Source organism: Lissotriton vulgaris, chromosome 9 (assembly GCF_964263255.1).
Source record: "Lissotriton vulgaris chromosome 9, aLisVul1.2, whole genome shotgun sequence".
In the NCBI taxonomy this organism is placed as follows: Eukaryota; Metazoa; Chordata; class Amphibia; order Caudata; family Salamandridae; genus Lissotriton; species Lissotriton vulgaris.
The window spans coordinates 259,248,627-259,274,382 of NC_141697.1; the positions used below are offsets into that span (position 1 = coordinate 259,248,627).

The 25,756-nt window shown below is 47.5% G+C and overlaps 1 protein-coding gene across 1 annotated transcript in view; it reads right to left on the minus strand.

Annotated features, from left to right (window-relative positions):
* Positions 1–971: 971 nt before the first annotated feature.
* The window catches only part of PROX2 (prospero homeobox 2), a 96,718-nt gene continuing 71,933 nt past the window's right edge, over positions 972–25,756 (minus strand). The window contains exon 4 of the mRNA XM_086936610.1: positions 972–1,467. Coding sequence (XP_086792736.1) covers positions 1,282–1,467 — 186 coding nt within the window. The 3' untranslated portion in view covers positions 972–1,281. The remainder of the gene's footprint in view (positions 1,468–25,756) is intronic.

Genomic DNA, 25,756 nt, shown 5'->3' on the forward strand with positions numbered 1-25,756 from the left:
TCCCCTAAACAGACTTTTTCCATCATGCACCCTGGCATATGATAGGCTCTTTCATAGGTTGCTTAGAATGTTGGCAGAAGCAGTCTCAGCACCAATTAAGATGGTCCGCAGTAATGATTGACTGATAAAGCAAATGCGATTTATTCAGAATCATCTTGTGTGCATGCACATTTAACATCACCAGAGCCATGGCTCACAGGATCAAGTTGCACCTGACACCACACAACATTCACTGAAAGCAAAAGTCGAATTGATGATGACCTTCCTCCAGAAGGAGGCGATGTTTAAACTACTTTTCATAGATGTGCCTTTCCTTGTATTCTAGATATACGCCTCTTTCTTCTATGAAATGGTCCCCTCTTTAATCTGGGGTCCGGGACAAAGTATGCTGAGCTCTATCTGGAGACACATCTCTTCTCTTATGAAGTAGCTTCAGATATAATATGTATTGATTCTTTCTTCGCATATTAGTTAACCATGGTACAGACCAGTGAACCTCATTTGTTTCCATATGGCAAGCCCACAATTCACCAATGAGTTGGCCTCCCTTCTGAGCTTGAATGACACATTGGAGAAACATGTCTTCCTGAACAAGGTGACCTCCAGGTCTAGTTTGAACTTAGCATCCGTGCTAATAGGTGGTTTCCCCATCACTAGTTTGGAATGTGTACTTCTCTTTGGTGAGATTGCATCATTGCTGATAAGAATTAAGCCTCACAATCCAGATTTGTATCTGTAACTTCCAACTAGCTTATCTATGCCTGTGATTTATTTTCGAGTAAGTATCTCTGATCTGGAGTAGGCATCCCACCCATACCAGAGGGACTCATTGCTAATCCTGGTAGACCTTACGTTACATTACAAGATGACCTCATAAATTATCTGGAGAAAACAATTATTCACGAGAAGGTTAACACATCTCTAATCAGAAGGTAGGTACCCTGTTCTTCCATTGAGACGAACCCAGAGCTACTCTTGAATATTTATTCTCTACCCATACTCAGTGGCCTCTGTTGTACAGCAGCAAACATCTCTTCCTGCACAGGTTAGACTCATGTTTCTTTAGTAAGCTTTTTCGACAGATGTTACCAAATTTTCTCTAGGAAGCGGAGTCATTTAGTAGCTTCTGGGAGTTTGTGTGCCTGGTCTCTGAAATGGATTTTAGTTTAGATAGGGCACCACAGTTAGTAAGCTTGGCCAGAAGAAGCAAACTAAAGGGCCCAAGTAGTCACCTTGGTGCTCTCTAGATGCAGCTGTTTCGAAGACCCTGTAAGTCTTTATTCAGCTCTGCAGAATCTCTTGTGGAAAGCCGGGACTTTGGAAGGTGTCTGGGATCTCGCAGTCCAGCTTAGCAATAATTTTGTATATAGATTTCTTCCAGGATGGATCCAAGTCTTTCCCGCTTATGATTGCACCAAAAAATTCACGCAAAGTTACTGTTGCAATCTCCAGGAACTGTTCAGGGACCTGAAATAAAAGAGGCACAATGAGATTCAGCGGCTACAAAAAGACGTGATTCAAACCCCCTGCAACCCTCGTAGGATTATAGAACCATAAGTCTGCCATCTGTTGTGTAGATCACAATACCCATCCCGGATGGACTCTGCTTGTCAGGGAATGGCTGCTATAGGTAGCCAGAAAGCTTTCTGCCAGATTGAGGAAAGTAGGTGCCCCCGGATCCCATCTTTTCTCTGTGTCACCATTTTTGTAGACTGAACTTCTATAAAGAAAAAGAGTGATAGGTGGAATGCCACTCAATTCCAGCCCTACCCTAAAATGATGGCCAAGCTAGACCTGCTACATCTGTGACCACAAACAGCAAAGCAAACAACTCCACTCCTATCCAGTCTTATTGGCTCTTATCAGTGAGGGTGTGCCAGAGTTTCTATGTTTTCATGTTGGTCTGTACATTTTGGAGCAGGGCAAAGACTGATTTGTATATGAGTCGCCTGTGTCTGCAATAGCATGGTGTAGGAATCTGGCTCTGTATATACTATACCAAAGTAAGGTATAGTGTGCCCAGAGTCCAGTGGAACCCCAAAGGTAGGCAGAGGTAAAAGTAGATAATACCTTACTCTCTATTTGTGGCAGTGTGGGCGAGCAGTAAGGCTTTATCAGAGGGTAGTGCTAAGCATTTATTGTACACACACAGCAAGAAATGATGTAATACACTCAAAGACTGAATTCAGACCAAGTTGTTTGCATAAAAAATGTGTTATATCTATTTTCTGGATCCAAGCAAGCCTGGCGCAGGTAAGTGTAAATGGTACTTTTCAAGGCTAGTTGAACAATACAAGAAAGCTGAATGAAAATGACTTTGTTACAGGTTTCTAAATACTTTAAATACACACAAAATGACTTTTAGATTACTTTTGATTACTTTAAAGATTGCTTTATGGACTACGTTTTCTATGTGATATGTGATATGCCTAGATATCACACTGGGACATTGCCTAGAGAAAAGGTAAGTAAAGCGTTTTTTTTGTATATTTGCAGTTTCTTAGAGTTTCATACAAACCAACTCCACACTTTGAACAACTTTTAAGAAAAGCAGTTATTGAAATTGGTAGTGATAAACTAAATATTTTACCTGTATCTCTTGAAAATTTTCATCCTCCATGAAATGTATCTCTGTCTTTCTTCTATACTTTAATTACTTCATTGGAAATGTTACAATGCATATGGTTAATTATATGAAATTATCTTTGAGGCAACTTGCTGTCATTATTACTGTTACTATTGATGACTCATAATATGATCTTTCCTATGTCCTCCCTTCCTCCCCCTACCTTCTCTCCTTTTCCTTTCCCCTTCTCAAAATTTAGAAATACTTTTTATGGTTGTTCTTATAGATATCTAATACTGCATATTCATTTTGGTTTATCAATATTGTTCTTGTAGTTGGTTGATATGTAGTATATACTGAATTCAATAACGTATTTTTAACAAAAAAGCAAGCATTGACATAGCCAATAGGTATCGTCTTTAGGACCTTACAAGCAGGGACGTAGCTTTGGGGTTTACACCATCCTAACACATTTGTTTAATGATAAATAGTCGGGTATTAGGAGGTCAGTTGGATTTCATCAGGAAAACACACACATACACTCTGTTTTGAAAGTCCTCAAAATATTGGTAATTTTTCAAAATATTGTGTTTTCTGTCTTGGTACTCCTACAAATTCGCATTCCTCGCATTTTCCACTGACCCTCAGGTCCCTCTCATGCAAACTGCTTGTTGTATAATGTATTCAAACATTATATGGCAGCATTATTGTTGGAATATCTGAAGCTCACACCGCCCCAATCTTACTGACCAAGCTACCACTGTGAGTGTTTAGCCAGAGCTATTGGCGTTGCCAAAGTCTTTAAACTATGCTGTAGAGCAGTGTGGCTGCTGTTAGCATGTTGAAAAGTTATAATAAAAAGCTTTATAAGTATTTTTGTTGTCTTATATATAAACAAGAAGACATTATGTGCAACTGAACAACCCTATTTAAAAATAATGAACATTCGAAAAGCAGTCAGTGCAATCCTATGTGAGGAAATTAATTTATCAATTTACAGATAAGTACATTACTTGGTTGTGGGAGTTTGGTTTCTGGGATTACCATGGTTTCCCCAGGGTCGAGGATGCACTCTCAAAGCACCCTTAGCGGCACTAGAGCAGCTGTGTGCAGAGTGCTGAGGCCCTATGTTATCCAATGGGGGGGTAGGGTGCCTGCGGTTGATGGCTGCTCACGAGCAGGCCACAAGGTTGTGGGAGCGAAGCTCATGCACTTAGACTCAGGGCAAAGGGGGATCTGATTTATTACACATGGTGCACCCACAGTGGCGGCCAGGTGCAGGGTGCTGTTTTGGCATCGAGTGCCCAGTTGTTTTCAATGGGAGTTGCCGGTTTGGGATTTTGTCTGCCGGCTCGGCCCAGGAAGTATTCCAGGAGGAACCAACAGTTGGGCAGGTAAGTTGGAGGGCTCAAGGATGTAGGTGCACCTCAGGTTTTCTTCTTCAGGGCACAGGGTGGCTGGATGCAGGGGTGTCTTGTGAAGTCGGATTTGACCTTACTGGGCCACTCGGGGTTGGGGGGGAGGGTCTCCGCGCAGAGGCTGCATGCGACCCTCAGGAGTCCTGGAGTGGACAACCCACAGTGGACTTGGACTCTGGAGTGCTGGGGGACCTCGCTGGGACCGGCGTGCCACTTGGACTCAGGCCGTAGGCGTCGGGTGCAGTGGTGGTTCCAGGCTTCTGGTTTATTTGTCCTCAGCAGGCTCAGAGTCTGTTGTGGGAGTTTCTTTTGTACAGAGCCGCTGTTCACAGGAGATCCAGTCTTTGTTGAAGGCAGTCAGTGCTCACAGGGGCTCTGGAGGTAGCTGGCTGAAGGACACGGTGAGCTTTGGGACGGATCTCTGGATACTGCAGATGGGCCTGTAGGGTGAGGCCAAGTCGGTTCTTCTCTGCAGTCTCCTCTGCTGGGCGTCTTCTTTCGTCCTCCTTCTTCGTAGGTTGCGGGAATCTGTCTTCTTGGTTCTTGAATGCAGCATTTTAGGGGGCAATAAATGAGTCGACTGTCTGAGTGAAAGAATGCCTTCATATACTTGTCAGCTTTGATAAAAGCCCTCACCTAAATGTGACACACTGTCAGAGCACGCCCCCACCCCCGCCAAACACACACAGGCTTCTCTATCCTGGGGGCACAGATCCTGATACAAGAATAACAATAGAGGAGGGATATGACACTCCAAGGGAAGCTGGGGCCAGGCCACACTGAGCACCTCCCTCTGCATCAATCCAAAGCAGGCGAACCAGCTCAAAAGGACCCCTGCTGCAATGGAACCGGACGATAGGAGATTTAAAGGTAAGTGACATTCTCTTGTCTTTATGAAGGTCATTTAACTAATTCTCATACAGTGGGCTGATAATAGACCGCAGATTAGTCTAATTTTTTAACCAAATCTCCACTTCAGTAAAACCTAAAAAGGCAGCATTTACTCTTGTTAATTTTTAAGCGGAAAATGGAATCTTCACCAAAAGCTTAAATACAACACACATGAAAGAACAGGAATCCTGAGCTGGTTGTGAGCCCTGAATAAATGTAAATAAAATGTAGATATAATGATTCATTAAATGGCATAGCCATCAAGGAAGAAGAATGCTAAACACTGGGGGGTTAGGGGGAGGGTTCCCAAACACTGAAATATCAGCTCATACTGTAAGCAGCTTAACACTGAAAACCAATGTGTATGGGGTGTCCTGACACTGAACTATTATCTCATACTGAGAGTATCTTAATACTGAGAACCATAGTGTGTGTATATGTGGTGACCACACACTAAAATATCAGCTCACACTACGAGCAGCTTAATACTGAAAAAGAGACAGAGAGTGAGAAAGAGAGCGAAAAGGAGAGCGTGAGAGTGTGTGTGTGGTGTGTGTATGCGCTTGTGTTCCACACACTGAACTAACAGCGCATACTGCAAGCAGCTTAATACTGAAAACCAGTGCGTATGAGTGTGAGTGAGTGTGAGTGTTTGGGGTGTCCAAGCACTGAACTATCATCTCAACCTGAGAGCAGCTTAATGCTGAAAACCAGTGTGTGTGTGTGTATATGTATGTAAGGGGTGTCCACACACTGAACTATCCGCTCATGCGAGCAGCTTAATACTGAGAACCAGTATGCATGGGGTATCCACATACTGAAATATCAGCTCACCCTGCATTCAGCTTAATACTGAAAATCAGAGTGTGTGTGTATGTGGTGTCCAAGCATTCAAATATCAACTCACCCTGCAAGAGAGGTGTGGATATATATATATGTACTTAACTATCAGCTCACCCTTGCAGCTGCTTAACACTGAAAACCACGGATCGCAGTGTGAGTGCCTAAAAACTGAATACACTGAAATATCCGATAATTCCGTGAGCTGCTGCATACGGACAATCATAGTGGAGGGATTACCTACACACTGAAATATCTGCTTACTATGAGCTACTAAATACTGAAAACCACAGTGGTGCAGTTAAGTAAACACTGAAATATCAGTTCATACGTATGCTACTAGATGATAGTGTGAGAGGAATTACAGTTAAAAAAACACGACATGAGGGCTACTAAACAATCAAATACTACATCATATGACGAGAGCTGCTAAGTACTACCAGTGCGATGTAATAATAGCGGGTCTGCGACAAACTAAAATGCTATACGATCACTTGCAACACACTGAAATATCAAAGAAAATGAATTACTTTTGCTATAATCGCGGCACCCGCCCTTTACTTTTAATGTTAAAAGTAAAGCGCGGGTGACGCGATTATAGCAAAGGTAAAGAAATAGACATAAACATCTATTTCTTTACTTTTGCTACAATCGCGGCACCGGCGCTTTACTTAAAGGTAAAGCGCTGGTGTCGCGATTGTAGCAAAAGTAAAGAACAAGCAATGGTGCGACAGATGGCGGCTGCTCGTGTGCATGCACACGTGCACGCAAGTTTGAGGCCACCAAAAGCCTGGTGGTGGCACTTTCAAAAGCCGCTTACAAAATGTCTCTCCGGGCAGCACATGGGCTGGCTCAGGCAAGACCTAAAAAGGGTACCAAGCTAGCTTCTGTGTTCTGCTGTCAGAACTCAGAGATTCAGCAAACCTCGCGGGATCTGTACGTGGGGTCTCTCTCTTCGAAGAGCCATAGAGCCCACCTAAAAGCGTGTGTCCTAGAGGTGTAGAGGAGCAGTTTAACTAGACACTTCTCATCAGCCGATTACCCTATTTTCCAAATCTTTTAAACATTGTAGGTACTTCAGAAAAAAAGAAGCAAAAGCATGATTATGAGGCTGTAGGGTTAGAACACACAGAGGATGGCAAGGCACACGCAGGGGATCTGAATTCAATGGCACTTGAGTGCTGAAAAACAACGAATTGGAAGAGAGAAGGAAGTTACGGTCATATTCATTTACAAAAGCAGGAGTCCTGCTGGAGCTTTTAACTTTTAAGGAGGAGAAAAAAATTTGACCAGATGATAAGGAGATGCACTCGGAAGTCTCTGATAGGCTGGAGGACAGCGTATTGATTGCCGACGTAGATGCTCTGTTTTCCTATGTGCGCATACATGAATTGTGTTGCGCAAAAAAAATCCTACAGGGTAGCGTGGCAAACTCAGTTATTTCAAAATTTTATGAGTTTCTCTTTAGAAATTCTAAAAGATTGCTGCAAAATAAATCGTCCTCCCTTTGTTTTAATAAAAACATTAGAGGGGATGCTAACTTGTCTAATATGTTTTGGTATGTATGTGTTTTTTTTTTTAAAGTCTGGCGTTAGATGAGAACCTTTGATTTTACTAAAATTATATGTACAATTTACTTACTCAAGCCACTTCAGACAGCCCTCTTTACCCATTGGTCTGCTGCGCTGTCATTTACATTTCTCTTCTGGCCACCACAGCACATAGCATTGGGAAAATGGTCAGCCCACTTAAGCCATTGGCTAACTTCACTCTGACTGATGGCATTCTGTCCTTTTAGAAGGAGCACATCTGCACATGGACTTCTCGACAATGTGTGCTCTTTTTATAGACCCTGTCACCAGGTAGGTCGCCCCCCTAGCCACCGCGTGGTCCTCCCCGTGCTGTGTGCTGTTGGCCGCGCTCTGCCCGCTGTTGGTCCTTCGTTTTGCTGGTAACTTGAGCGACCCTTGACCCTGTCACCAGGTAGGTCACCCCCGTAGCCACCGCGTGGTCCTCCCCGAGCTGTGTGCTGTTGGGCAGCGCTCTGCCCGCTGTTGGTCCTTTGTTTTGCTGGTAACTTGGGCCTGTGTTAGCCGTTTTCCCCCTCGCTCCCCTATGCCTTCTGTAACCCGTGACTGTGACTGTTTTTATCTCCCCCTCGCTCCCCTTTGCCTTCCGTAACCCGTGATTGCGACTGTTTTTATCTCCCCCTCTTTCCCCTTTGCCTCCTGTAACCCGTGATTGTGATTGTCTTTATCTCCCCCTCGGTCCCCTTTTGCCTTCTGTAACCCGTGATTGTTTCCCTTCGCTCCCCCTTGGCCTGCTGTGCCCCCCCCGCTTCCCGCCTCGCCCTCTGCTTCCTGCCGCAGCTCCCTGCGGCCCCGCCTGCCCGCCGCTCCCATTCGCCACCGCGCTCCCGCCTCCCAGCTGCTCTTCTATCCCTCAGCCCCTCATATGGAGGCAACACGGTGGTAAAGGGAGCGACCCTTGACCCTGTCACCAGGTAGGTCGCCCCCCTAGCCACCGCGTGGTCCTCCCCGTGCTGTGTGCTGTTGGACGCGCTCTGCCCGCTGTTGGTCCTTCGTTTTGCTGTTAACTTGTGCCTGTGTTAGCCATTTTCCCCCTCGCTCCCCTTTGCCTTCTGTAACCCGTGACTGTGACTGTTTTTTATCTCCCCCTCGCTCCCCTTTGCCTTCCGTAACCCGTGATTGTGACTGTTTTTGTCTCCCCCTCGTTCCCCTTTGCCTCCTGTAACCCGTGATTGTGATTGTCTTCATCTCCCCCTCGTTCCCCTTTTGCCTTCTGTAACCCATGATTGTTTCCCCTCGCTCCCCCTTGGCCTGCTGTGCCCCCCCGCTTCCCGCCTCGCCCTCTGCTTCCCGTCGCTGCTCCCTGCGGCCCGCCCCCCGTTGTTCCCATTTGCCATTCCGCTCCCGCCTCCCAGCTGCTCCTCCGTCCCTCAGCCCCTCATATGGAGGCCGCACGGCGAACGCTCAGCTGGCGCGCCGATTGTGCGCCGAAGGCGCGCCAAAGGCAAGCCCGTCTGCACCCGTCCGCACCCGGACGCGCCCAGCGCCAGGGCCCCTGGCCCCCGTCGATGCCATCCCACACGACGGACCTACGACGCCGCCACCCTCCACGCACTCAACGCTGGCCGAAACCCCGCCTGCTACCTAGCCACCCCGAAACGCTCCTATGGACCCTTCACCTGCCAAGCCTGCAAATTCACCTGCCTCCGGACCTGCACTGCACCGGACAAGCCGAGCACCAACAACAACCACCTCAAGTGCATCCTGCTCAACACCCACTCCGTCCACAGACACGCCGTCGAACTCTGGAACCTGCTCAACACAACGTCACCAGACGTCGCCTTCCTCACAGAAACCTGGATGAACGCATCCTCAGTGCCCAACATCGCCATAGCCATCCCGAACGGATACAAGATCACCCAGAAGGACCATGTCAACCAGACTGGAGGAGGCATCACCATCGTACACAAGAACACCATCCGCATCAGGACCAACCCCGACGACACCTTCACCGCCGCCAAACTCCTCCACTTCCAGATACACACCGAGCCCAAGACCACCCTCAGAGGCACCCTCATCTACAGACCCCTGGGACCACGCACCCAATTCAGCGAAGACATCGCCGTCTTCATCAGCCCGCAAGCCCTCCCCTCCGCCGACTACATCCTCCTAGGGGACCTCAACTTCCACCTGGAGAACAACAAGGACCGCAACACCGCCACCCTGCTCGACAACCTCGCTAACCTCGGACTCAAGCAACTGGTGAACACCCCCACCCACTACGCCGGCCACACGCTTGACCCCGTCTCCTCCTCCAGCAAGCACATCTCCTTCAGCCACTCCACCGGACTCCATTGGACTGACCACAGCTGCATCCACTTCAGCTTCAGAAAATCCACGACCCACCACCACCCGCAACAGGGTCCTCGCAGGAGCTGGAACAAGATCACCGCAGAGCAGCTCACGACCTCCCTCCGCCAGAACCCTCCCGCCACCACAACGGACCCCAACGAAGCAGCCAGCAACCTCACACAGTGGCTCACCAACTGCGCAGATGACCTCGCACCACTGAAAGACCCTCCCAGCAGACCCGGCAGCAAGAAAGCCCCCTGGTCCACCGACGAACTCAAGACCTCCAAGAACAACTGCCGCACCCTCGAGAAAGCCTGGCGCCACGACCAGACCACGGACAACATGACGGCCCTCAAACACGCCAAACGCAAACACCACAAGCTGATCCTCACCACCAAGAAGACAGCATTCAAAGAACGACTGCACAACAGCGCCCACAACAGCAAGGAACTCTTCAGCATCGTCAAAGAGCTCTCCAACCCGAGCGCTGGAAACAACGACATCACTGCCTCACAAGACCTCTGCGTCTCACTCGCCTCGTTCTTCCACCGCAAGATCACCGATATACACAACAGCTTCGGCGCACCAACCACGCACCCAACCGCCAAACCAACGCCCCCCACCACCACCCTTTGTGCCTGGACCCCGATCAGCACCGAAGGCACCACCCGCACGATGAACACCATCCACTCCGGATCACAACCGACCCCTGCCCCCACCACGTCTTCAACAAGGCCGACTCCATCATCGCACCTCAACTCCAGGACATCATAAACACCTCCTTCAACACCGTCACCTTCCCGGAGACCTGGAAGCACGCCGAGCTCAGCGCCCTCCTGAAGAAACCAATGGCGGACCCCACCGACCTCAAGAACTACCGCCCCATCTCGCTCCTCCCTTTTCCTGCCAAAGTCATCAAAAAGACCGTCAACAGACAGCTTGCCACCTTCCTCGAGACGAACGGATTCCTCGACCCTTCGCAGTCCGGCTTCCGAGCCAACCACAGCACCGAGACCGCCCTCATCGCAGCCACTGACGACGTCATATCCCTGCTCGGCAATGGTGAAACAGCGGCCCTCATCCTCCTGGACCTCTCTGCAGCGTTCGACACTGTCTGCCAACGCACCCTAGTACAGCGCCTCAGCAACATCGGAATCCGAGAGAAGGCACTGGAGTGGATCATCTCGTTCCTCGCCGGTAGAACCCAGAGAGTCCGCCTCCCCCCGTTCAGATCCAAGGCCACCGAAGTCATCTGCGGCGTACCACAAGGGTCATCACTCAGCCCAACCCTCTTCAACATCTACATGAGCCCTCTCGCAGCCATCGCACGCAAACACAACCTCAACATCATCTCCTACGCCGACGACACCCAGCTGATCCTCTCCCTCACCAACGACCCCGCCACCGCCAGGACCAGCCTACACGTAGGGATGAAAGACATCGCCGAATGGATGAAGAACAGCCGCCTGAAACTGAACTCAGACAAGATGGAAGTCCTCATCCTGGGATCTTCCCCCTCCGCCTGGGACGACTCCTGGTGGCCCCCTGCCCTGGGCTCCACCCCCAAACCAACGGACCATGCACGCAACCTGGGCTTCATCCTGGACTCCTCCCTCTCGATGACCAGACAAGTCAACGCCGTCTCGTCATCATGCTTCAACACCCTGCGCATGCTCCGTAAGATCTTCCGATGGATCCCCACAGAAACCAGGAAGACGGTCACCCAGGCACTCGTCACCAGCCGACTGGACTACGGAAACACCCTCTACGCCGGAACCACAGCCAAACTTCAGAAAAGCCTCCACCGCATCCAGAACGCCTCCGCACGACTCGTCCTGGACATCCCCCGACGCAGCCACATCTCCGGCCATCTGAGAGATCTGCACTGGCTCCCCGTCAGCAAGAGGATCACGTTCAGGCTCCTCACCCACGCACACAAGGCACTCCACGACCTGGGCCCCAAGTACCTCAACAACCGCCTGACCTTCTACGCACCCACCCACCAGTTACGATCGACCAGCCTCGCCCTCGCCACCGTACCACGCATCCGCAAAGCCACCGCCGGGGGAAGATCCTTCTCCTACCTAGCCAAGACATGGAACTCCCTCCCGATCCACCTCCGGCTAACCCAGGATCATTTCTCCTTCAGGAAGCTCCTCAAGACCTGGCTCTTCGAGCAGTAGCGGACCCCTCCCCCCAGCGCCTTGAGACCCTTCCGGGTGAGTAGCGCGCTATACAAATGCCCATGATTGATGGATTGATTGAAAATTAAGACCTCCTTAACTTCAAAATAGTAACATTTTTGTAGGCTTAAACAGGTTTTCATGTTCCATTTAAATGTATTGTAGTAGATTTATAAGAGGTACAGGAAGCTATTTTCAGACTGAACTCATGTTTAAAATGAATAGATTTGGGATCCTATGGGTAGCGAGACCCTCCGACTGAGTCACTGTTTGGATGTCTAATTTTCTTTTTTTTCTCCTGCTTCTTTTTGATAGTAGTAGCATCTCTCTGAATGAAAATGCACTTTCTTCAAAATCATTTTTATAGTGAGATAAGCGATCCCCAGTATGTCACGATCTTTGGGCATTCCCACAGCGTATGAAGGAAAATGCCAACTCCCCCACACTGTCAAGCAGAGTCGGTCAGCAGCGTTTCCCAACTTATGTATCATTAGCCTTTTGTAGTAAATTTGGTGAAGTATTTTTAATTACACCAGCTTTACTTTGGAGGGTATCGCCACCTCCGGAGGGGACGCAAGTGCCTCCTGCCAATCCGTCTCATCCAGCTCCCCTATATCAGCTTGCCATTTTTCTCTAAGAGTTTGTGTGGGGTCTGGTTGGTTCTTAATAATTTTACGATTGGTCAGGGAAATGGCTTACTTGTCAATGTATTCTGTAAGGAGCCTATCCTCCAACGGGGAGGCCTCTTGGGGTATGGTACGCGAGGGGAGGGTCACTTTAAGAGCATGTTTGATCTGAGTGTAGCGGAAAATTTAGGTAAGTGCCATTTCATACGTATCTTGGTGCTGGGTAAATGTGATGACCTCCGCCTTGCACCAGAGATCTTCCCCTCTTCAGATCCCTGAGGTCCCACTGTTTGAAACCCTTGCTACCGCTAAGCCTACCCAGTCTTTGGGCTTCCCAGAGCGGAATTAGCTGTGTTATGATACTATCCCAGCCAGGTTTTTGTGTACTGCATACCATATGTGCACCGTGTGCGCAGTGAGCCCCATAAGGGTGCTTTTCCGAGATCTATAATAGAGCGCCCTCATCACCCCACCCTCACCTAGCACATACCTATCCATACAGAACGCAGGCTCCATCTGAAGTGTGTGCAGCCACTGGTTAATCACGATCAATTGGAAGGCCCTATAGTATGCTTGTAAATTAGGGAGGGCGATCCCACCCTCATACCACCCCCTGACCAATTTATGCATGGCTATATGTGCAGGTTTCCCATCCCATAGGAGGTTGATTACTTCTGCTTCCATTGCTTTGAAACAGAAGGGGGCTAACCGGGAATGGAGTGTTCTGTAGGGCGGAGAGGAATCTAGGGAGTACCGTGATCTTAAAGAGTGCTGCTCTTCCCAATAGTGTCAAAGGTAGGGATTGCTAATATTTGGTGTCACGACAGAGTCTTTTTAAGGGTTCCCTAAGGTTTTTTTCCAGAAAGTCAGTGGGACGCGATGTGATATGAAGTCCCAGATATTTGATACTCCCCTCCACGTGCTGCATCGTACAGCCCGCTGGGAGCCGCGGTGGAGTGCCGCTCAGCACGTAAAGAAGAGATTTGGTCCAATTGATAGTATAGCCGCAGAATCTACCATATAACTCCCATATATCTAGAAGTCTGGGGAGCGAGCGCCTGGGAGATGCCATGTAGAGCAGGATATCAGCATAGAGGGAGATGTGGTCCTCCCAGCCTGCCGCCCAACGAAGCCCACGTATGACCGGGTCCCGTCTGATCCAGGCTGCCAGCAGCTCCAGCACCAGATCGAATAGAAGCGGCAGCAAAGGGCAACCTTATCATGTGCCACGTCCGAGAGGAAATTCTGCCGAGATTCGGCCATTGGCCACTACATGTGCCAGGGGCTTAGTATCCAGGCACAAAACCTGGGGCCGAAGCCCATATGCCTAAGTACGGCAAAGAGGTAATGCCACTTGACTATATTGAAGGCCATACGAGCGTCTAGGGCCGTGGTTCCCAAAGTGTGCGCCACGGCGCCCTGGTGCGCCGTGATGAGAAGCCAGGGGCGCCGCGACGCCGTGCAGAATGTGGGTCGTGAAAACTGCAGCCACAAGTCCTCCCCCTCCTTTGAGCTGCCAGGTCAATTGATCCCAGCCCTCGCCCTCTGCATATGAATGGCTCCAGGGCTGTGCTCATCAGCCCCAGCACCTTGCCTGCTCCTGCTGCCTCAGTAACGAGCTGCTAATTACCAGACTCCATTGACTGTGCAGATAAGGCCGGCCAGGGCGGGGGCTCTGTGATAACAGCTAATGTCAGGTGTGCATTTTACATAGCTGCCAAGGTTTCAGATTGTTATGTGTGACATTTTCATGATTTCATTGTAATTATGAGTGACATTTGAACGACTATGAGTGATACTTTCACCCAATCAAAATCAAGCAATGAAGAAAACTAGGCAAACATATAAATATCAGAAATTACAGCCGTTTGAGCAATAAGAAACTACAAGATGATCTTTAAACTGCTCCGAAGAACCAAAAATGGAGGCGCACTGAACTAATGCCCTTGTAAGATCGTACTGTTATACAAATGTGCAATCATGATATTAAACAAGTCTTTTCGAGGAAGTATTGTCATATGGTTACTACGTTTCTATATATTGTGTTAAGTTGGCATGGGCTTATTAAATGTTTAAACGCCATATTTTCTTTCTGCTTCGGTTTGCACACGACACCTAATTGTTTTTGTAGCTTCTAACCTAGACGAAAGATGTGATTTATTTGAGAATAATATGTTATTGCACTGGTATCAGTCGTGCTTGGAACACTTGGTACAACTGTCTGCACACTGAGAACTGCACACTCTAAGAATAACCTAACACAAGGTTGCTGTAGGCCTGATCCTCGCACCACGTTAGTCATAACACAAATAATGTTGTTGCCAATATTGGGCTCTACGCGGTTTTAAGATAGAGTTACAGGGAATGAATCGACACACTTGATGCTTCGCATGCTGAGAGCTGGTAGCGGTTGATGTGATCTCCTTCTACTGAGAATTAGAGGTATGGGTCCGCCCTGCTAGGAACCCCGATGAGACCTTCTTAGATATAATATAATATGCTAATTAGGGTGCGCGAAATATAGGTGATACAGAATTTCATAGATCTTTGCATCATAACATGCTATCACCTTTTGCTTATTATGGATTAGTGACTATGCTGCTAACTCTGATTTTTATAATATGTATTTTGATATTATATAAGATACTGCGTTTGAGAATGTTGCATTGAAAAATAAACATTTCAAACTTGCACGTGTGTTCTCTGCCTCCCAGTTTCGGTTTGTAATGATTATATAACGAAAGAGTGTTCATGTGTTCCACGATACCTGGGGTATTCTAAGTTCATGTTCTGGATTGTCTAAGTCATTGGGAAGTATTTACTACCGATGAGACACTGTAGCTAGCTAGGTAAAGGGATTTCTGAAACAAAGGTGGGTTCTGGGTCACCCTGACTCACCCAGGTTCTAGATCTCTGTGCACAGTTCTGTGGGAGAACGGAAACCCTAACACAGTATTTTATTATAGTCCTGTGCACATTTGCAGACATGCACTTAAATAGGAAAGGTAATACTAAATCAATAAAGTCAGCTGACTCTCGAACACTGACAGGCACTGGACATTAATTGGGCAAGCCTCCGCTGAGGCACACACAGTCACATAACTCACAGCGGGCACCGAGGGTGCGCTGATGTAGTGTATTATACTCTCCCAATTCATTAATTCCCTAAATCAGTCCCGTCTGCCCTGGTTGGCGCACAGCTACCTGCCAGCCCCTCAGCTACTCTATGATGGCGTTGTATGCATTGCGATGTACTTTATAAGATCTTTGCGATTGCAAATAAAGTTTTAAATGGTGATGGCTACTCTGAATCCTTCATCACGTCTAGGCCTGATTCTTCATGTAGACCAGTGGTTCCCAAAGTGTGCGCCGTGGTGCGCCGGTAAAAAAATGGTGGGGAGCCACGGCCAACTGCCAATTAGGTCAAGGGAGCCACGGGTCAAAAAAGTTTGGGAACCACTGGTCTAGGGAGAGAATGACAGCGTCCTCCTGGATGTTGTGCACCCGGGCCATTACGCCATGTAGGCGTCTCAAATTGAGAGCTGTGTTCCAGCCGGACTGGTCCAGATGTGCTACTTTTGTGAGGTGGGGTTGTAATTTAGCGGCCAATGTTTTAGCAAGTATTTTAGCCTCTGCATTAAGCAGTGATATTGGCCAGTAGGATGTACATTCATGCGCCAGCTTACCCGGCTTGTGTATAGCGACCCCAGTCGCTGGTCTCTGGGGAGCTCTCCTGCTTCTAGGTTTGACTCAAACATGTTAAGCATATGAGGTGTGAGTTTGTCTGCTGCGTTTTGGTACAATTCAATAGGTATGCCGTTGGGCCCCATTGCTTTTCCCGATTGAATATTACCTATGGCCAACACCAGTTTTTCAGCTGTTAAGTGTGCAATGCCTGAGTGTCCTCCGGAGTGAGCTTGGGCATTTGAATATCTTTGAGGAATGCTAGAGCTTCTTCTGGGGTGGCCGTAGCTGCTGGAGTGTAAACCTGTTCATAGTGGAGGGCCTGGGTGTTAGCTATTCGCTGGGGGTGTGTCACAATGTACCCGGTGGACAATTGTAGTTGCGCCACCCAGCGGCTAGCTCTTTCTCGCTTATCCAGCCAGGCCAGAAGCTTACCAACTTTGTCCCCAACCTCATACACCCTATGCTGTGTGGCTAAGAGTTTGGCTTTTGCATCTTCCCACATGTATTCTCTAGGTAAGTGTATTACTCCCTCTAGCTTCCCGCACCCGTCAGCCAATGTGAGTATGTAGTCTATTCTCGAGAGCCTATTATGTGCTTCGGAATAGGTGTATTGCTGTTCCTGTGGGAATCGTGTGCGCCTAACATCTATTATGCCACGTGCGTCCAGGAATTCTGCGAACCAGGAGTGTGTACTGTGAAGGTGCTTTGGGCCTAAAGAGCCACCGAGTGCAGTGGCGGCGGAATATATACTAAGACTATATTATATGCTCATCTTTCCCATTGACAGGAGATGGCTGCGAATCATCCCTGGTCGTCTGTCCATGTTCTGTCTATGATGATAGGGAATTGTTTTCAAAGCAGGATGCCCACTCCTCGTGACCCCAAAGAGAATTCCGGATGTGCCACCATCTGGTTCCCCCACTGATCCAGGGCCATACATGCCGACCCCACTAAGTCTGATTCTTGTATCAGGCCCACAGCAGGTGCCCGGCGTTTAAGATGCTGTGGGCCCAACCTTCTCTTTATTTTGTCACAGAGGCCGTTAACATTCCACGAGAGAATAGTGAGAGGCGGGCCGCCTGTGTGAGTCAGTGGCATTACGTTTTCTGTAGTGGTTGACTTTACATCTTGTGCCATATAATGGAATTATCGGTAAAGAGCAAGCAGGATATCGTGTCTGTGGTGTCGTGCGGAGGCGTTGAATTCTCAGTGTAAGCCTGTTTCAAACATGTAAACCAAATAAAATGCAAAACATATAACTGCACCCAACTACCCACCCCCTCCCAGCAAGACGGACTTCGAACTACCCGCCACCCAGACTGTGCAGAATGCCTATATCCCATACCCTAGTGCCTGTATGGGGGGAGAGTCGTCCAGTGACACTCCAGAAGTATCCCAATTACCTACTACACAGTGTATTGGATATTCATCATTAGCGTACATTATATGGCTGTAGTGCCGACAATTGCAGATGAGTCTCGATGTATATTAGGTTACCATTCATTGTAGACCAGTGCGGCCTGCTCGACTGCCGCCCCCTTCTCATGGTTCCCAAGCTGAAGTCCCAAATCCGAAGAGGGCAACCATAGTGTGCAGCTGTTCCTTCAGTCTGAGAACCAGCGACCAACAGGGTCTTTTCACTCATCGCCTCTGGCCGCCTCTGATACGTCTGTTGATCTAGCCACATTCAGCTCCATTGGTGTCGCCCCTGTCGTGTGCTGCTTACATTTCCTGCCAAGCTTTCTAGAGCTTGTGGCCTGGTGCCATCCTTTCAGCCAATCTTGAGCTTCCTCTGGCATCATAAAGTACCAGGTCTTCCCCTCGGCCTCTACTCTCAGTTTCGCCGGGAATAACATAGAGTACTTGAGTTCACGCTCTCTCAGCTCTTTTTTCACTTCAAGAAACCTGCGGCGTTGTTTCGTCACAGCCGCTGTGTAGTCTGGAAAGAAGGTCACTGTCATGAATCGGCGAAGATAGGCAAATGGGGCACAAAAAACACTGCATTGTATGAATGGTTAAGTACGTACTACATTATCCCAGAATCCTCAGAGGAAACTGGCCAGGGCACCTTCTGTGAATACTTAAGCCCCCGACCTGGAAGTGCTCGGGATTGTCCCTCGAGTACCTGATTGTTGAAAGAAGAATCTACACGCTTATTGCAGCACTGAACAAGCTGCTATAACCTTGAGGTTGTGGATTCTAAATGGCTTCCACCTGCTGACGGCTGTCTAAATACCTTTTTGTTTGTGCACAGTATGCTTCGCTGCTTGCTCTGTGTCAGGTGAGAGAAATCACTGATTCGCTCAACGGAAGAATCCGAACGGAACACCTTGAAGCGGTGTGTGTTTGAGAAGTGCTTCCGCTTCTTTGCCTCTGGTCGTTGGGCTAAATGGAGTCAAGATTGCAAGGTAACAAGCGGAGAAATCGCTTTTCTTTGGAACTGCTCGAGTTCGAGCATTTGACCCTGCATTGAACCTGTGTGTGTGTTCTGGAGCGGAGATTGAGTTTATCGCATGGCAGACAACAGAGGTCCGCGCTAAGGAAACGCTTTATTTTTTGTTTCTTTAAAGCACCGGATTATCGCTCAAGGGAGTGGGGTGAAATTGGATGATTTATTATCAGTATTCTTTTGTCTCCAGAGAGCTATTGCTTCAGCGCTTCAGTCACACTTGCTCACACATTCTGGAGAGTAAAACAGGCTGGACAATTACTGCAGTAGAAACCTGCCATACTAGGGGGCACAGAACTGCCAAAAAGGATCGCACAGTCACCAGCTTTGGGAGGATTATCCACAGTAAGATAAGTACCTCATTCTTATAGTGGATCAGGACTGTTTGTTTCTATATTTTCTTTATTTTTTTACTTTCGTGCCTTTTTACGTTGGGAGAAGCACAGCTGTATTATAAGTAAGTACATACACATAGGGGTATATGTTGGGTTTATGAATGAAAGCGGGTATAATCTCATGTGTGTATTGTGTCTTCACTTACAGGGCAGACGGGGTGGATTTCAGGAGAGTGAGGTCTGCATCTTTCGAAGACATCCCTATCCTAAGCCTAACAGTGGCAACGTTATTGTTTCTTTGTCCCTTTTTTCCCTTTCCCCTATGGTGGTATTATCGGTGCAGTGTTTATACATATACTCATTGGTATCTCCATAAAGGGGAAGGGATTAACTAGCTTCACCATCGTTCCTGCTGTATCCGGCTGTAAGGTTAGTGCTTAACCTTACTCTATCTGCCAGAGTGACAAGCCCACGGTTACTTACAGCCTGAACGATGGACACCAATACTGTTCTTACATCAGTGTTGGAAACTTTGACTGCCCTAAGGATGGAGGTAGATGCCTTCTGGGGGGAGAACCAAGAGTTACGCAACAAAATGAGCACCATGAGACATGAGGTTGCAGGGTTGTCGCCCTCTAGTCCTACAGGTTCACGGGGTGCTCAGTACATTAGAAATTGGACGCTACCCCCGCCAGCATCTCATGATGACGGTGTAGGGCAAATGACTCAAACCGTGGGTGGGGCTGCGGGTACTTCCACAATACAGGTTATACAGCCGCACAGTTACCCTTAGCTCCTCCTGAAAGATTCTTTGGGGATCCTAAGAAATTCGGTATATTTCTAGGACAGTGCAAATTACATTTCATGTGCAAACCAGCCGTGTTTCCCACTGATCAGGTTAAAACGGCTTTTGTAATGTCTGCCGCTAGTTGGTCTTTCCCTTTTATAGAAAGAGACGACCCTGCGTTGCTAAATTTCGACACTTTCTGTGAAGAAATGCACAAATTGTGCAATAGAAAGGCACACTTACTCTCCTTAGACAGGGAATTAATTACACTTCATTTAATTTCATAAGGCTTTATTCGGAACAAAAAACAAGTCCATAAAATCACAGCATAAAAAGGATTACAATATAAAACAACAGCCATAAGAAGCAAAGGATACAACAGTTTAAAAAGGTTAAATAAAGCATACTTTTCCTAGCATTAATTGATTTGAGAATGAAAGTAGCCGTATAAAAACAAACATCGGGGTGATGTAAATTAAAAAGCAGGCTCATGGAGTCTCGGATTGTCCTTACACCAAACTTAACAAACAATGGCTTCAGATAGGCAATCCGCAGATATTTGTACAGCTGGCAAAGCAAAAGAAAGTGCACAGTGCTTTGTGGGGTAGTATTATCATACAAACAATGGCCAACAGGATGTAAATGCAGAGAGGGGAAAGCCACAAGGTGATGGACTACTCCAGTTCTCAGTCTAGCCAACACAAACCGATGTGCTTTCCAGGTCACTTGTGATAAATACATTTGAAAACCTACAAATTCATTTAAGTCACGATTTAGGAACACAAGAAGAAAGTTCAGCACTGTTTTGATGTCGCCTTATAGATAGCTGTTGTAAAAAGCAGCCCTTAAGTTCAGTTTTAGACAGCTATTGGCCCCGCATCAGTCCACAATGATATTAATGTCAAAGATATCACGGAAGTTGTCCACAATATACTTTAACCATGGAATCTTTTCATAGTGATCCAAAGAAAGGCAATCAGAAATAATGGCTCTACACAATGAGGTCTCTTCTTTTATCCAAATAGAGCGCCATAGCATCAGAGGTCTGAGGAGAATCAAGTCGGCAAGATGTTAAATACCCAATTCGTTATGCACTAAAACATTTGAGACAGAGCTTGGCAGGCACAGAAGTCTCTTCAAGAAGACATTCTCCTCTACCTGAAGAGACCCTGCCGTGGCATGGCCCCAAATGCCTGCTCCATACAGGGCAATCGAGACACAACAAGACTTGAAAATTCTTAACATGTCGTGGACCCGCCTATCTCCCAGTTTTGTAGCCATAGTGAATATTTCATGAGAACTCCTCGCCATCTTAGCCCGGACATTCTTATGCGCATAGGCCCAATTATTGTTACTAGAGAAGGTGACCCCCAAATAGGAAAAATTATCAACAGCTTGGACCTTTTGACCCTCTATAAAGAATGAGAAGTGCTTCTTTCTATTCATTCGCCCGCATTCCATAACAAAGGTTTTGGATTTATTTAACACTAATTTTCTACTGTTAATAAATTGCAAAAAGCCATCCATCAGCCGTTGAAGGCCGATAGGGGTGCGTGAAATTAGGACTGCGTCGTCCGCGTAAAGTAACACAGGGACGCTGTCTTCATTTATTTTGGGAGCATCCACTGCCAAGGATTTGAGAAAAGAATCAATCTCATTGATGAAAAGAGTAAAGGGCAGTGGATCCAACACACATCCCTGTCTAATTCCCCGCCCGATTTTAAAGTTATTGGTGCATTCCCCGTTAAGGCCATAACGGACACAAGCACGTAATTTGGCATAAAGACGTGCTAGGAAGTGCACAATACGCTCAGGTGCCCCGATTTCAATAAGCTTTGCCCAGAGGATGCCATGGTCCACCAGATCAAAGGCACTACTCAGATCCAAAAAGCAGAGATAAATAGTGCCAGTCTTTGCCTGAGTATATTTACCGATGAGCAGGTCCAAATTTAGACCCTGCTCAATCGTGCCACGGCCCTTCCTGAACCCAAACTGGCTCTCTGCTAGAATGCCGTTTTCCTCTACCCATTCTTCCAACCTAACTAAGAGCACTCTACTCATTACTTTTACGGAGGAGTCCAACAAGGAAATTGGACGATAATTCTTGACATCCCCTCTGTTTCCTTTCTTAAAGATTGGAATTAAAATTGACTCTTCCCAGGTAGGGGGCACCTCGTTACAGACTGCTGCGTTGAAAATATTGGTTAACAAAGGCCCCCAAACTTCGGGGACCAGTTTATATATATCAATTGGTACCCCGTCTGGTCCCTGTGCTTTTCCTCCTTTACTGGCCCTTATGCTATTTAAGACTTCTTGGACAGTGATATCAAGTGGCGTATGTGGCCACGTATCCCCTGAATCCCTTGATACACTATCCGAGTCAAAAATTTTGGAGAAATGAAGGATCCACTCATCCTTCAAGACGTTGGAAGTTAATTCGGGGACCTTATCATCTTTGAGGAATGGGGAATTAACAGTTTTCCAAAACAGGGTACAATTATTCATTTCGGCAGCCAGAGTCAAATTATCCCATGCTTCCTGTTGGAGTTCCAGTTTCCTACGTTTTAGGGTTTCTTTATATCTAACTCTAAGGTCCAGGACCAGGCACTTATCCCTAGGCTTTGCTTATAAGGCTGACTTTAATTCCTTTAGGGCCAAGGTACAAGCCGGGTTAAACCACCCCCGCAGGCGTTCTTCCTTATGCTTAGATGTGATGGTAAGCTTGGAGTTGATGACGGCATTAATACCAGTAAAAAGCTCAATAGAGCTAGTGGTGCCTTGATCATCTTCTAAAATCTGTGTAATTCCAGCCAGACAACTAGAAATGATTGAATCGGACATGCTTTCAGCCCTATCCCCCTTCCACCTAAGTCTAATGCCGTTGGGACGCACAGCCTCGGTGTTATTGATAGTACACCCCGTAGTGGGGGTCCCTTTGGTCTCCCATAACAATGGCTCTACTGTCAGACAATTGTGGTCACTAAGTTGGATATCTATAACTTTTGGTGCCATAATCCAGGCCTCAAGGCTCGACGAGATACAGATAAACTCAATAACAGAATTAGCTCCCCGCCCTGTGAAAGTGGGGTAGTTTCCCTCCTGTTCATTTTTCTCGTTTACCTTGATATGCATATTATGTGAATCCAGGAGACTATTTAGGGCTTCTCCATAATTATTGTGTTGAAAGTGGGGGGCTCCATCCCCATGACAGTCCACCGCCCCACATACATTAACATTAGAAAGTGGGCAAGTAGTGGTATTGAAGTCCCCTGCCATGAACAAATCAAAGACTACGTTGGAATCCTTTATGATAACATCCAAGGCACTTGAAAGTGCTCTAACCACATGATCCCTGGTGCCATCAAAAACATTATTATAGAAATTAGTTAATAGAATATTCCTACCTCCTGTTAGAATCTGGGAATGCTCCCCGACTTGTGCATATTTTTTAACTAGCAGAGTGGTTTGGACAGAAATCAAGATCAAAAGGCCCCCTTTCGCTCTACCTGATAAAGAACCGATAGCAGGTAACTGGTAGGAGACAAAACCATTATATCCTTTAAAGTCCCTACACCAAGTTTCCTGGAAACAGATAATGTCAAAGAGGGCTAAAAATTCTGTCCATCCCAGGCAATCTGATTTGGACCTAATGCCCGCAATGTTCCAGCTAGCAATATGGCAGATGGAGAAACCGGAGAGACCTGACCCCACAAGAGGACGACCGCAACCCTGTTGGGAAGGTGCGATGTTAGTAATATCGGGTGGTACCACTGGGCAGCCTACTGCGTTACCCTCCTTGCCCGTAGGCGCACAATCTACAGTGATCCCCCGTTTTACAGGCAAAACTCCTGATGAACAAACATTTTGTCCCATACCAGACAGGACCTGTCTCTCCGGGGTTTCTAGGGGTACTGTACAGAACTCCAGTCAATCGTTTTGATCTAACCCGCTAAGACATTGGAAACGATTAACGGTGTTCACCTGAAAACTGCTTGGGAAACTATACGGGACCTCTCCCCTCATTTTCTCCCACCCGTGGTTACTAGGATGATGGCTGGTATGTTGTCTGTAAAAAAAGCCTAAGGGGCGGAGTGAAATGCCCTGCTCATTACAGGGGCGGGATGTGGCTCGAATCAGGGCAGTTGTGGCCAGATGAGGGTTACTAAAATTAATAATGACGCAATCCCCGGCGATGTTCTTCGGAGACGTGCCAATCCAACTGGTTCTGGTAGTAGTCAAGATTTGGTCCGCCAGATCCACTGGAAAGCCACACTCCCGATTCAGCCATGCCACAGTTTTACATTTAAGGGAATCATGCGATTCGGTAGAGCGATGAGACCCGTCTTCCCTGACTGGTGTAACATTAGTCAGGACTGCTACATAAGGTGCGCAGTCCGGTGGAAGGTTCGGTCGGGAGAGGCCACAGTTATTAGACTTCCCCCTCTCAATGTTCTTAGTCTGATTCCCTAAGACAGGAATAGTGGAAGGGTTCGAAGGGACAGGTTTAGAACATACTTGTGTTACAGTGGTGTCATTGGTAAGGCCCTCTACCGATGGTAAATTTGTTTTTCCAGTTACGCCCTGCTGCTCAACAGCTATCAGGGGGCTACTGCTTAACTGTGCAGGAATACTAGAGCCTGCATGGACTGCGCCAGCTCCGGGTGGGCTTACTGGTACTGCCCCCGGCCACAACAGCTAGTTGCGGACTATTATTAAGACTCAGACAGGATTGCACCATCTCACCCAATCTAGCCACTTCCTTAGAGACAGCGTCAAGTTTATCCAAGAGTGGAACAACAATGTTATTTAACTTGGCATCAATCATTCCGATAAGCAACTCAAACTGATCCGGAGCTAATTTCATATGGGTTGGAATGACGTCATTATAAGGAGGATTTAGATCGTTGGAGCCCCCATTAGATACAATGACATTGTTCTTTTTATTTTTACGCCCCCCCCCCCCCTTTTTGGACAATACAGGTCTGTTTAAGGGTTTCCCTGACCTCAACACTCTATGAGTTTTGCGGGCCACGGAACTCGATGTGTCAGAGTCATTATAGGGCTCATTTTGAAACTCATCAGCATCCGATGTCTTATCAGGATCATTAACGTCAAGGACATCCTGTAAGGACTTAATTTCAATGGTGCCCTCCCTGGGTTGACAATCCGGAGAACCAGTGGCACAGCTGTCATCAATAGACGTTGGCAAGGGAGTTGGTAAAGGAACAGGGATCTCAGTAGTAACCAATATGGGGGTAGGGTCTGGGGCACTAGCTACTCCCAGGGACAATCTTCATTCCTTATTAATCTTATCAACTACTTTCACTAAGTAGTTGTCAAGTGTGGAGACAATAGGGCGGGGGTTCCCGCTGACTGTTATAGACATAGTACCTTGTGTAAGGTATACGCTACGAAGAATAGACCCCAATGCAGTATTAAAAAAATGAACTTAACAAGATAATAAATAAATCCGAATAGCACTCAATATGAAACGGCCTAAAAGCACAATTAAATAATCATGGGTAGGACAGTAACAGACCCAAGATTTGGGAGCTGAAGTTAAAAGAAGTGATTGTTACCATGGGGGAACGGTAGAATCCGTTGATCCAATATCGACAAAGTCAAAAGGTAATGAGGGCAAGATGACAGGGGGTTGGGCCCAGCCCAGCCTCGTCCAGTCGCGGACTGTCGTAGACTGTCCCGCTCTTCTCCCGGGCCGCTCCCACGCGCGACTCGCGGCTGCGAGAGGCGTTCCGGTCTTTAACGTGCCTCCGGGCGCTCCTGTGGCGTCTCTCCCGCGCCACAGCCGCCGGGGCACCTGGGATATGGAGTCCCAGCCCACGCGGCGTCCTGGATGTTGCTGACGCGATGGCCGTTTCCCTCACGGCAGTGCTGGAGTAGGTGCTGGGACCGAAGAACGCTGGCCGTTCACCTCACGGCAACAGGTAAGCCCCACTTAAACAAGGTACCCAGGACCTATTGCCCTACATCACCACCTTCAACAGACTCATTTCTGAAACTGACTGGCCTATGGAGAAAAGGACATTGCTGTATTATCAAGGGTTGAGAAGTGAGTTGAAAGTCGTCTTGGTT